The 13,653-nt window shown below is 40.7% G+C and overlaps 1 protein-coding gene across 1 annotated transcript in view; it reads right to left on the bottom strand.

Moving 5' to 3' along the window:
• atp9a (ATPase phospholipid transporting 9A) overlaps positions 1 to 13,653 on the bottom strand; it is a 32,179-nt gene that overhangs the window by 13,762 nt on the left and 4,764 nt on the right. Inside the window, exons 5-17 of the mRNA XM_030055478.1 lie at positions 12,611 to 12,669; positions 11,529 to 11,580; positions 10,301 to 10,395; positions 9,664 to 9,744; positions 9,444 to 9,519; positions 8,870 to 8,946; positions 8,562 to 8,722; positions 8,279 to 8,421; positions 6,939 to 7,051; positions 5,937 to 6,146; positions 2,813 to 2,974; positions 2,147 to 2,239; positions 1,528 to 1,611 (exon numbers count right to left, since the gene is read on the bottom strand). Of these exons, the coding sequence (XP_029911338.1) occupies positions 1,528 to 1,611; positions 2,147 to 2,239; positions 2,813 to 2,974; positions 5,937 to 6,146; positions 6,939 to 7,051; positions 8,279 to 8,421; positions 8,562 to 8,722; positions 8,870 to 8,946; positions 9,444 to 9,519; positions 9,664 to 9,744; positions 10,301 to 10,395; positions 11,529 to 11,580; positions 12,611 to 12,669 (1,406 nt within the window). The remainder of the gene's footprint in view (positions 1 to 1,527; positions 1,612 to 2,146; positions 2,240 to 2,812; positions 2,975 to 5,936; positions 6,147 to 6,938; positions 7,052 to 8,278; positions 8,422 to 8,561; positions 8,723 to 8,869; positions 8,947 to 9,443; positions 9,520 to 9,663; positions 9,745 to 10,300; positions 10,396 to 11,528; positions 11,581 to 12,610; positions 12,670 to 13,653) is intronic.

Raw genomic sequence — 13,653 nt, 5'->3', positions numbered from 1 at the left:
TTAGTTTATGTCTGTATCTATGATTTTCAGTTGCCTGCCATTTGAACTGGACTTTTGCCATTAATAAAAGTATTATTTAAGTAATATAATGCGTAATATAACAAGTTACTCTGCGCAGAAAGTAATAATGCTACACAATAACACAGTAATGTGCAATACATTACATTTTTTTAATGATCTCAACTGAGTTACTCTGAAATGAGTAAATGAGTAATCCAAAGTCCCTGTCAATGACCTTCTCAATATATGAAACTACTTGTGTCAGTTCTGATATAGAAATCATGATCTCATTATATTACATATGCATGTGCTGTATATTTGTACTGTGCATTAATATGCAAGTATACAATATGCAGGGCCATTTTGTTTCTGATTTATAATATATGATGTATTGCATTCTGTATATAGAATGCAATACATCATATATTAATACTATATGGTGGTATTGTTTATATGTTATGAAATGTATACATCTAATTTTTCTCTCTGTCTCTTTTTTATGTTTTTTTTCTCACACTACAGATAAAAACATAGAGGATTTTTTTCCATCTCCAGTTAGGAAATACAACTAAACTGTCACTGAGGAAGGGAAAAAGTAAGTATAATCCCAAAGAGGTTAAATGTTTTGATTGGGTTTTTCACCTAAAAATCCCAATAACACATACAACAGTAATACTACATTTTGAAAGTAACTTCCTCAACAATAGACATAACACAAACATTACACTGAGCACAACATGAATGAATGCCCTTATTTGGCACTGGGTAAGGCACACTAACCCTTCAGTGTTATGTTTTTGATAGTTGCTTGGGTGCAAAACGTAAAAGGTAGCATGTTTTAGAAAACTGGAAACACACCACAGACGTGATCAGTGGGTTAACGCCCATCTCCAGCGCTCCAGCTCCAGGGCAATTTTCGAGTGAGATAAAGCGAAAACAATCTGAGCGTGAGTCATACAGGAACACAAACTCTGTGTGTGACTCAGTGGGTGAGTCACTGCTGCCCACCAGTTCAGCTCAGCCCAACTCGGCTCACACAATCATACACTTCAGTAATGGCCCTGGGACTGAGGACTGCAGGGGAGACGCTGCCTTGCCCTGCCCCAACAATGGGAGGCAATATGTGTGTGCGAGTCGAGCAGCTGTGGGGTATGGGTGTGTGCGTGGGAGGGTGGGGTGCATGGGGTAAATCCAATTACTGAACAGCGCACTTTGACATTTTAAAACGCTGAAAATATGTGCAAGAAAAAAACATTTTATCTTTCTGCAAGTTTTGCTGCAAGGCAGATTTTCAGCAGAATTCGGGCATAAACCAGATATTGCATTGCAAGTGCTTAAACATAACTCCAATCATAATGGCTTCACCAAACAGTCAAAAGCAGGAGAATCTTCAAGGCTGCTTATTGACTCAGCCAGTGATAAGGGAGTCAAGCTATACTTCATGAAGACTGCCTTGTAGCCTTGTAGGATGTATCCCTCGACTCGGTCTCAGATCCCTGGGGATCGACCAGATGAAAGTGCGCTCACCTCAAAGTCCTGGTACTGCTCCTCTGTCAGGGATTTTTTGGAGACCACAAGGACTCTCAGGCCTTCCCTCGCCATATTCCCACACTAGGAAAAAGAGTCAGTGACATCAGCATTCAGTGTTAGCAGTGAGGTTTGTGTAGCCTGTCATTTAAACCAGAGATTTTCAAAGTGGGGACAAGGGATTCTTGAGGGGCTTCCGGAGGGTTCCTCAAAGTGAGAAATAGTTTAATTTCACTATAACTTAATTGAATAGAAATTGTTGTGATACAAAAACAAATGTATGACTGATTATTTAAGCATAATGTGTCAATTTTGCCACTTCAATTTTAAAGGAAGCACAAACTACAATCTCTTTTCATATCACTTCTAATGGGGGCCCACAGCTTAATAAAATTCAACTTGGGGGTCAAATGTTACAAATCCATAGTAAGATAATAGAGGATTTCTGTTCAGATTGAGAAAAGATAGTTACATATGGTAACTGTAGGTCTATGCTCATGTTCTTATTGGATATAAAAACAAACCATCCCCCAAATACACAGACGATAGATCAACAATTTGATGAATAATCAATTAATCAATTAAATAAAAGAAAATGAGCTATGCCCAACAAATCTACCTCTTCTTCCAGCCAGTCATTATACTGGACAATGCCGGCCATCACCACATCAGCGCCTTTCATGTAGAACGTGATTTCTCCAGTAGATTCGTCCTGGAGAACAATGACCCGTTACAGATTTCAGTTCATATATGGGTTATACAAACCAAACACATCATGCATCAAACGCCACCGCAGCCTGTGCTTTACCCAGAAGGGATTTCCAGTCTGAGCCCACGTGAGCCAAGGTGCACATGCACTATTTTGTGATTGTCTGTTGCCTAGAAAAGAATAACTTATTTTGGTATTCACATGGGATCTAAAGAGAGTCTGAAAATATTATTATGAGGAAGCCAAGTTTCAGTCCCAGGCTTCCTGAGTTCCAGCAGAGTCTAGCAAAGCCAACAGAAATATTGTTAGTCATCAGACTTAGTCAGAGTTCATTACCGGGTGACATTTTTCCTCAGATAACTGTTATAGATTATTTATTTATTTGTCTTTTGTGAAAGGTGATATCCTGAAGTGATTCCCAGAGTCTATGGTGGCAACAGCTAATGATCCCCAACAATCAAAAATAAGGAAAAACATTCTCAGCTGTCAGTAAGTGAGGCGGGTCTGAAACCTAAAGCGTATAAAAATATTATGCAGCAGTCAGAAGACGACGATCAATATCATCTCATCACTCACTCGAACGATGATGCCCATCCTCTTGCTCTCATAGGTGAAGGGGAACATCTGCAGGATGGTGAAGTTCAGGATTTGGCCACTAGGTGTCCGCAGCTGCATGGAGGACTGGTCCCTTCCCACCAGCGTCAGTCCAACACTCTCAGTCCACTGCACCAGCGACACCTATCAGACCCAAACAGTAAAAGGCTTAGCGGGTGCTCACTGAAATACATAACTGAATATACCAACAAAAAAGGTGAACAGGCTGCAGTGTTGATCTAATAGCATATTTGTTTCTTTTCAACATCAGCAAAAATCAATAATCATCAAAGCCCATTACCATTAGGCACACACAGCAAAATAGGCCATTAAAATACAGATAATTGGATTGCTTGGGTTCTGCTTTGTTTTGTTTTTTTATTCTGATGGTAAGCCATCATGTCAACATGATGTACCATTCTATGAATTCACAAGCAAAACACTGAAGGACACTTTGGATAAAGCAGCTTGTCAAAGAGCACAGTAACCATTCAGCCTTAATCAATAGCTAAAGCATTTTCAGCACTCAAGATTATTGATTGAAATGCGAGGGAGATGCACATTTTTAAATTTCCATTGAATTTTCCCATTTTCTGCCCGATCCTTTCTGAAGGACACAACAGAAGACATCAATTAATGTATTGTTAATAGTGTGTGTGTGTGTCTGTGTCTGTGTGTCTGTGTGTCTGTGTGTGGAGAGAGAGAGCAATAAACAGAGGACATGACATTGCCCAATAACTTCCAGACCAGAGATTAGAACAAGATCACAAACGCAATCCATCATTCATTCTCTGACATGAGACTAATGACAGATGTCAGAGCAGACAGATGGATGTAAAAGGGGGAAGGGAGGGGGGGGTTTGTGGCAAAAAAGACTGCCACACTCCAACCAGACCAACTCCAAACCAAAACTTTCATGGTTCCAAAATGACTTATTTTGGCACTACATGACTGTGTAGTCTGGCAATGCCTGGCCAGGAGCACTTCAACGTCAGCAAAGCTCTGACTACCATCATGTTTGTCATCCAGGTTGGGAAATATGAAGATTGTGCCTTAGTCACAGTCTAGAAATATTCACAGAGGAGGCACGCTTGTTACTGGCGTCCACACCACAACAGCACCAAACTATAATGGCAGCGTCTGGCTCTGCTGCTGATCGCTGCTGGACCGAATAATCCTGGGACCAGGTGGCTTGACTCACAGCCGCCACATGGCCGGTACATTTTTATGTTTTATGAGAAATGGTTGAAAAGTCAACTGATTCAGATATCAAAAATCTTTGGTGAATCAGTCGCAATCAATATGATTCATCCTACAATTTTTTTTTTTTAAATCACATGTGATTGAAATTATCTTAACATTGTGAGTAAAATGTAGAAATACACTCTAATTGACATGTGGCTACAATTAACCAAGCTGTTAGACCAAACTGTGTTTCACAGCAATCACACCGATCAACAAACACCATTACAAAAAACAGCTCTTACAGCAGTGCATCCCATACTAAAACCATGCATGCAACAGTCACTGGCACTGTGACCATGGCACTCACAACCAAAACCATATCTATATTGAGACTTCCTGAAAAGCCGTAGAAAAGCAAACTGAATTTTGGCCTAGACTGCATCCATCTGATAAGATGCAGCTTTTACAGCAGAGCAACTCACAACAAAGAGGAAATTGCAAACCCAACATCTAAGTAAAGAATCTGCATTATTGCAAAGAGGAAAGACTCAACAATTGTTTGTTGTGTTAGATTTTCACATAATCCTCCTGGCTAAAAAGTAAAGTTTCTACTGCATGAAACCACAAATTTAGATTATCTTTTAGGTGTTTAGCTAAAGAGCAACTTACAATGTGCAACAGAATAACCTTCAATCCCCAAAAACAATGCAAGCAACCAGTCAGTTCTATATCACAATAAAGTGACAGCTGTAGTGGTGTGCATTAAAATATGTATTATCAAGGAGGAAATTCAAAGGGGGATTAGTGCTGTGAGCTGGGGAGCACATTAAGGAAATCCGTATTTACACCGCAGGAAATGGATCAAGTCAAATTCCGCAGCCCTTTTCCTGACGTTCAAAGGATTCATACTGATCAAGGACATAAATGTGGAATGCCGTTTGTCTTCTCAAGGTTCCCCTTTAAGGAGGAAAGCAGTGATGACACTCAAGATAATGGCCGTTTGCTGACAAAAACCAAGAACTCTCCATCTGAAAAAAGGAAATCTGCACTTCTGTCAAACTTGCAGTGTTTGGCCTTGAGAAAATTACCTTACAGTAGATTGAGGGTCAAGTTCCTGACAGGTCAATCTGAAATATACTGTACTGGTATTTGTGTGCATGCTGGATGCAGCTTTTTGTATACAATCAGAGTAAAGTAAATGTGGGAACCGGAAACATATGCTTGCATGTACACAATACATCAGATTTAAAATAAATAAATAAATAAATAAATAAATAAAAAACAGGACAATTTGTCACTGTTGTCAGGTAAAAATCTCATATCTCCAAAATGTCAGCCCTCCAGGGAGTTAAAGACAGAACAGATGATCGTGTCTTTTACTTACTTTATCTACTTGGTTTTGAGAAGTCTTCATAAACCTGAAGGTTATGGAATCTTTTCACCCCATAAAGAAGCATCACTCAAAAAAAAACTCCAAAAACTCTCTAAAAAGGATGAAATCTCATGTGAGTATAGATAAAAAGATCCAGATGATGACCGAATATGATACCTTTATTAAAGCACGGCTCCGTCCTATCCTTCCACATTCAATGCCAATCCAGTAGCAGGCCAGGATTTGGCAAGAAACAGGGTCCTGCCCAGCGGCCAGGGCCCATTCCGGCTCCCTCCCCTCACCCAATAAAAATAAAAAATAAACAAATCCAGCCATCAAATAATCCCTGAGCATAATTTCCATATCCTACAAGGTTCATTCTGGTTGTGCCATGTTCTGTCTCTCCATTGTCCTGCAGATACACACCTGGACACACTGTAAATACTCTTCACTTGTGGCGTAATAAAGGGTGTAAAAATGTTTAAAAAGCACAGCCAGATCACCAAATTTGGATCCCCATGGTTTTCACCTGTACATGGTCCTGCATACCTCATCTGGGCTGGCAGCCTGGTACACTCTGCAGGTGTCTTCATAATGCTGCTCTGCCTCGGCCTGGTCCGTCACACCGTTGGCCTCGTACACCGGCGTCACGTTGTGCACCAGGGCGATGGCCTTTACTGCCTCGTGCACTCTGCTGCTGATGGTCTTACGTACCTTGGTGGCTGCAGGAGCTCTGGAGGCTGGAAGGTCGTGTGTGGGCTGTGGGCGATTATGAAAAGGGAACTGATCAGAAAAAGGACAACGCGAATCTGAAAAAAAAAAAACTGTATCAGACATTTTCCTCTATGGTCAAGGTTTTTCTCGGGAGGGCAGCCATTGTTCCAGCTAAATGGAAATGAAAATCTATACTGTCTCATAGAAAACTGTATTCGTGTGTGTGTGTGTGTGTATATATATATATAAATATATATATATATATATATATATACACACACACATAAAGACAACAAAACAAGGATAAAACATACAAAGACACATGACCAATTTGGGAAAAAAAGAGTAAAAGCTGGAGATGTGCAGATTTGTGAAATAAGCAGCCGTTTTTCTAGTCACTATTTATGTGTTAGTGGCATGTAAGCATAACCAGATGTCTAAAGAAAATATGAATGATTAGCTTTTGCATTGTGGCCCTGCTATTTTTGGAGTCGGTGCGTTCCAGGGGTTAATGGTAGCGTCATTAAAGAAGTCCGGTCAGTGCTTCGCTAGTGGGCTAATCCTGTTTCCTGCTTCACTAACCTCTGGTGTCAAAGGGACAAAGAGTGTCATCTGAGGTCAGGAAGCATTCAACCAAACAATAATCACAAACTGATACGATTCTTAAAACAATGCCCCGGACTGTTTGCTTTAGCCTTTCCCAAGCGTTTGGAATTTGAATCTTTTCTTTTTCAGTTCTTTTATTAGCCATTCTGATTTTTTCCTCAGTCCGCACTGATTTCTTCTCTCGCCCGTGACAGACACAGAGCAGCGCGTGCTTTCAGGTGTGTACTATACCTGTGTGTAGGCACTGAACACATGGCTTTGTACTTCATCCATCGAGTCCATCCCGTATGCCACAGTCCCAAGATGGAGCCGCCTGAACACCATTTCATTTTGTGTGAGAGTCCCTGAAAAAAAAAAAAAATGTAATAAATAAATATCTATATCTATCTATCTATACATGTCTCAACATCCTGTCAACCATCTGCTATATAAAACATAATAAACCAGGATGTTTAATAGTCAAATTAAACAAGAATAAACAAAAGAATAACAGTCAAATTTTGTTTTGGTTGACAAAAAATGATTTTTCCAAATTGAATAAACAATTTGGAAATTAACTTCCAGTGTAAAAGGTCATATGTATTTTAAGTGAATGTGTGCTTTTGTGGGTTTGGACTCATAAACATCAATCATTGTTGAAACCAGATTTAAATGTCTCATTAAGGTCTCATTTGATGATTGCCAAAAAAATACTGGCCACATTATACATGCCCGCTATAACCTCACACTCACTTTAAAAGCAGCTTCCGCCAGTATATCAAAATGACCTCAGGGGCCCCACACATACATTAGCCTGACCTACAACCCCGCACTGCCCTTGCGACGCTCTGGATGGGAGAGCGGCTTATCATTTATTGGCCATGAGGGCTGTAAATCTGACGGGTGACACTTTGCTCCCGGGGAAGTGCACGACTGAAGGTGTTGTACTCTGAGGGTGCGTATTGATGGGAGGCTTTGGGGCTTTTTTTTGATTTAGGGGAGCAATAAGTAGCTGCAGCATGTCTCCAGGAGTGGCACAAAGTACCCCCCCACCTCCACCCTCAGGGAAGGAAAAGACTTAACTCAGTCCTACAGGATACTTCCCTGGCAAATCCTAAATGCCAACAGCTCTTATTATAGCAGTACACGTTTATCTCACTGCTTCTCTGGAAATGCAGCCAAATATGAGAACATGTATAAATATAAAACTCATTTGCGATGGATAAAGAAATGGGAATCCAGGATATGAACATATGATATCCAGACTCTCAGGACACCGAGACATGGAGCCCATTCCTGGACCGTATTGCTCATATATGTACATTATTTATTTGTTTATTTATTTATTTATTTGTGTGTAAGAACGCTACAAAATCTTTTTCGTACTGCTGCTTATTATCAATATTGTTGGTATCATTTAGCAAATAGAGTGTGGTCGTTGTGGGGGGTTGACAGTATGAAAATTATTTGGGCAATGTCTTATATTGTTCATATTACAATAAAGTGTAGGATACAAATATCAACATAAAGAAAAGGAAATCCACTAGTTACATCATGTAAGTTTACTCTTCTGTAATTTCCTCAAGTCTCACCTGTTTTGTCGGTCAGCAGGTAAGAGATGCGTCCAAGCTGCTCGGGTATGGTGCTCGCCCTCACCACGGTCCCGGGGATCTTTGAGTCTTTTCTGATCATCCAACTGAAAACCATCTTCCCCATGTCGAGATTAACACGCAAACTGGATCAGAGAAAACAGGACACAAATGTTTTTTTGGGTGGAATTTAGAGTGGATATTCTAACTATTTACATGCATTTCACTTTAAAATGTGCTATCTGAAAATGTCTGCGGACAGGAGTGAGAGCGTCTCGTGTCCCACCTGATGGGCACGATGTTAGAGAAGAGCAGCAGGAAGCGGAAGATCTGCAGGTACCAACGCCCGGCAAAGTGCTGCAGGGCCACCATGACCAGCGACACCACCACCAGCGCCCCAAACAGGATCTTGGTCAAACAGTTCACTTCCAGGTCAAACAACCCCACCTGGCATGAGCCACAAAGGACATTTTTTTTTTTTTTTTTTCAGTAAAAAGGTCACTGTTTTCAGAGAGGAAAACTCTTAATGTCAAACTTTTGAAACTTCTGAATAATGAGAAGCAGATTTTCAGGCTCTGGTTCAGACTACTGTACCTTGTGCTTTGGATTGGAGGTGTTCATGACACTGCGCAGCTCCTTGCCTGTGTAAATCACAACCCCCACCACAGTGCCTAGAGAGGGAGGGAGAGAGAGAGAGAGAGAGAGAGAGATTAAATTGATTAAGGATAACATCATAAAGAAACAGTATAAAGCATAGTATGTCAAGAAGATGTTTCCCAGACTTATAATCTTCACATGAAAAGACTTTTTTCAAATGCAGAATGACAGTTGAAATATAAGATGCAGATTGCCAATTACTTAATAGCTAACATCTGCTACACAGGTTAAAGTGCATTCACTCTACTATGGAAGAAGGACGCTTTCTTCACCATTGTGGTTCGCTGCCCCAGAGCTATTTATAAATGCCCGAATGTCTGATTGCCTCTTTCTGTTCATGTGTGTGTGTGTGTGTGTGTTTAAAAAGACGAGGCATCAGCAGATCAATTGTGAAGGAAGTAATGCTTCATCGCAGCCCCGTGAGCTGAGAGAGAAGTCTGGTCCTGGTTACTTCCTGGTTATTAGCTGCTTCACCGGCGGAGCTGCACCACCGCGTCAGCCACATATTTACCAGAGGCGATGACAGTGCTGGCCCACAGCGTGTTCTCAATGCTCAGACTTTCGTTGACTGGAGGGTCTCCATCTTCCTGTAAGAGATAACAACATGCAAATATACTGAGTGGCACAGTATTAAAATGTAATTAAAACCTATGAAACAATAGAAAATAGCTATTATTCTCTGAGGGATCCAAAAAAATAAAGCAGGGGCACAAAATGATGTAAAGACTCACCCGGGTGAAAGTTCCAATAAAGTTATGGATGTCAATGTTTGGTTCCTCTGCGTACACATATGACCTGATTTGGAGAAGGTCCTGAAAGGCAGCAACAATAAAGCTTCGAGATAATTGCACAGGAAAAAGCAATAAAGGCAGTCTGTCATAAAAGTTAAAAAAAAAAAAAAAAAAAAAGGCATACAAACAAACTGCTGCTAAACCTGTCTTTGCTCATCAGACATCACACATTTTTTTTCCACAAACCAATTCTTCATTTACATTCCCAATATTTCATTTTCACAACATATCAAAACTGTCCCTAGCTCTGAAATAAATTTCATTGGTTTTGGTTTCAATGCCACATGATGTTCTAACTGCTTTTTAAGGGCTTGTAATGTCTTTGTATGAAAAGCTAAATATTAGTATTAATACTGGCCTTCAAAAACCATATGCATAACAGTGGACTATTTTTTTTTTTTTCTCAAGGCCACTTCTAAAGGGTTTGGGGATGTTGCGACCCTCTAGTCAGAAAATCCATTTAAATGGTTACACTGCCCTTACAACTGATTAGTGTTTATTTTTTATTCTTAAGTAACTGCACTGCAAAATGTCATTTTCAGTGCTGTGCTGGCTGCTCCTCAGCCCTGTGACTCACAGCAGCTGTGGGCAGCCTCTGTGTGCAGGCCACTGGGAGGCGCAGTTTCCAGTCAGTCTCTCCATCCAGCTGGTCAGTCCGCAGGAAACAGGAGCCTGGGAGAGGAGGAGAAGAGTGGGCGACTGATGTGAGACGGAGATGCATTTGCCTCTAGGGGGCACCACTAGACAGGCTTTTCAGCTGAGTAAAAGGACAACACCATCTCTCTCCTATACAGGATAGAAATAATTCTGTGCATGATTCAACACATCAAACACAGAAGATAACTTCTACTGTTGCTTGTTTCAACTTTTGTCATCTGTTCTGATGCTCATTCATTTTCAAATTTTCACTTTGAATAAATCCATAAAATGAGATTGTTCATCCACCAAATTTCAGCAAGCAGCTACACATGTTACAGCAGCTTTTCTAAAAAGGGTCTCAGACCAAGCAGGGATAAAAGTAGAGCCATCCACCCTCGCCCATCCCCCCTCGGCCTGCATGCGTCATCCTGCCCACTCCTGGCCTAGGCTCTTCATAACTGACCTAATGGCCTCCACATGGAAGGGAGATAACCGAGCTCTATTTCCAGTAAAACAAACCTGTTGTTTTTCTTCCCCTAACAGGAAGACGCAACAACAACATGCATCTAGTTTCTCTTACAGCTCCTGATTGGGTTTCTAGAAGCCTTCAACAAAACATTATGTCTCTGTGATGACCACCTTTTCATGTGCTGTCCCTCAATCTTGTTGTCAAAGGCTGTTATTTCAAAAGGTCTCGTGTGTCTTTTGTTTCTGTGTAAATAAACAATGCAGTGCAGTTCAATAGGTTTGTGTGATCGCTGACAAATCTTGCACTGCGCATTTGACTATTCAGATCAGGCATCTTCATGGTCTCCTGTTTTCTCTTTGCATTTTATATTTTGTTTTCATGCGCCTCGATTGTCCTTTTCATTATCTTATTTGAAAGACAAAATTAGGCTGAGGGGGATGTCATAGACAAAGACAAAGAAAGGACACGTCTTTTCCCCTGCCATCATCAGAATGAAATAAAACAGCAGCTTGCCTGCACGCTGCACTGAGAGCGATAGTTTTAGTACTGGACCCAATTACAATTTAGACATTGTAGGACTTCCTGTCCTGGCTCAGGGCTAATCCATGCACCTCAGCGCCTTTTTAAACAAGCCATTTCCCCAGCCAGCCCACTAGCCTGTTGTGGAGCACTGGATGAATGACCAGCAGATGTTTACCATTTCTTTCAGAGGTCCTTAAAAAGATCATGTCAGCAGGAACACGCTGGTTCTACAAAGAAAGACAGAAAAGAAAAACATGACTTCAACATCACTTCCTGATACTGCACCTCTCCTCCTCCTCCTGTGCTCCTTAAGTGTAGGAAAAGTAAGACTGCTGCTTTTCATGTGCCACGTTACCGGCAGTCAGTCAGTCAGTCAAAATAATAAGCCCTCCAGCAAATCATCCTGCCTTGGCCTGAACAGGACCCTGAGCAGATTTTACACTCTGCTTGACCCGCCGCTATACTACAGTTACTGCAAGATGAATTCCCCACTCGATTCACCTTGACAGATTTTCAAATACTGAACTGTGCGTGGACTATTGTTAAGTGATGGTCTAATAAAGACGCATTACAGCCCTTTACATTAGTTAACATCCAAATTCCAGCGTTTCTTTTTGCCAAGCTTTTGTTTGAGCTCTACAGGAGGAGTTTGGATTTTATCATCTTTATATGCCAAGCTTTAAATCACTCAGTCATATTACGTAGAACAACATGTGTGACCTTTCCTTCAGCTGTCTTGAAGTGAGTGATTCAAAAAGAAGCCCCCAGTTGGAAACTGAAGACAGGAGTCACTTCTCATATTTCATGTACAAAGACTTTAGACTTTAAAGAATCCACTCTGTCCACAAGAAGAGCAAAAGACAGATCGCTCAAACCAACTGCCCAAGAAATGGAACTCACTTGGATATTTAAACTACATACCATTAATGGCGTTTCAAGATAAAAAAAAAAAAAAAAAAAAGTATCAATAAATAGTACTTCATTCAATTTGTGTTTGAGATCAAATTAAGGGCATTTTAAGTTCATGTCTGTCATGTGTGCATTGAGTTTGACAGGCTGAAGCTCAGCATTGATCACAAGATTACAAAATCTTTACTAACCCCTTTCACCTCAGTCACCAGTCTGGCATAGAAGATTAACAACCCGCTCATTATTCTTTGTCATCTAAATGGAAACTTGACAATCTGAAAAAGCAAGCCTATACACAGATGCACAAGAGACAATATTTAATACATTTCTGCTAGACAATGTACAAACCTTTTCCACAATTATAAGGTCGCCGACTTGAATTCCACTGCTTTTAACCTTCACTGTGCCTGAAAAGATAAAATGAATGCTTATGAGCCATTCACTATCCCCGAGCTACATTCTGTGCATTAAAGAGGGAAAGAGAATTGAAATGTAAAGGTGCCAATCATTGCCTGATCTTGACTGAATGCAGCCAAACAAAGTAAAAATCTGACCTGTCCATGTAAACATTCAGCAGGGATTTTACAGGATTTATGGCAGTGAGACATCCTGTTACCATTAATGCCATTGAAAGATACAATTTTAAAAAAAACACACCCTATCTATACTTCTCAGTTCTTTTGGCTATACAAATAAATCAACAAAAATGCCTTCTTTGTATCTATGCAAGAGGTGAACTGTTGATCTGCGTGCCCCACCAGTCACCCCACTGAATTTGGGAAAGTAATTTTCCGTGCAGATCTGAAAGAATGCTGGGGGAGTTGAGCCTTTTCTCTCATTCCTTTTGGAATGAACAGGCAAAATTGTTTGGAGGGGGTCGCTGACCCATGACCTCTGCCGTGACCTCTGGGTTTTGCATATGTAAGACATTAAAGCACATTAATATTGCTATGCATTAGGTTCATGGGACTTCACATTGTGCTCTGTTCCATTTACACAATAAAATGCTAGGGGGTACTTTACAAGAGACAGGAGGCAACAGTTTGACGTCTTTCAGAGACAAAATATGAGAAAGGTCCCGCTTGGTGTAAAATGATAGGACACCAAGACTTGGTGCATATTTGCTGCTCTGTTCCAACTGATCTAACAAATCGTCATCACGACTTTAACAAAAACAAAGGATAATAAGTTTCTTCCTGCGCTCAAAACACAGCATCTCACACCATTAAGTTTCCATAAACCACAGCTCCCCGTGCACTGAGATATGCACTGGGGCTGCTATCATGGAGGCAAGCAGTCACTGTGTTTATGGGAAAAGCAAGCTGCCACATCAAAGGGGAAAAGTGATGGAAACCACAAGAGGTCTCCTGCATTTTATTGCTGGTAGCACT

Source organism: Myripristis murdjan, chromosome 7 (genome assembly GCF_902150065.1).
Source record: "Myripristis murdjan chromosome 7, fMyrMur1.1, whole genome shotgun sequence".
Taxonomy (NCBI): Eukaryota; Metazoa; Chordata; class Actinopteri; order Holocentriformes; family Holocentridae; genus Myripristis; species Myripristis murdjan.
The sequence above is the reverse complement of the archived record's forward strand: the minus strand, read 5'-3'. Positions and strand labels throughout refer to the sequence as shown.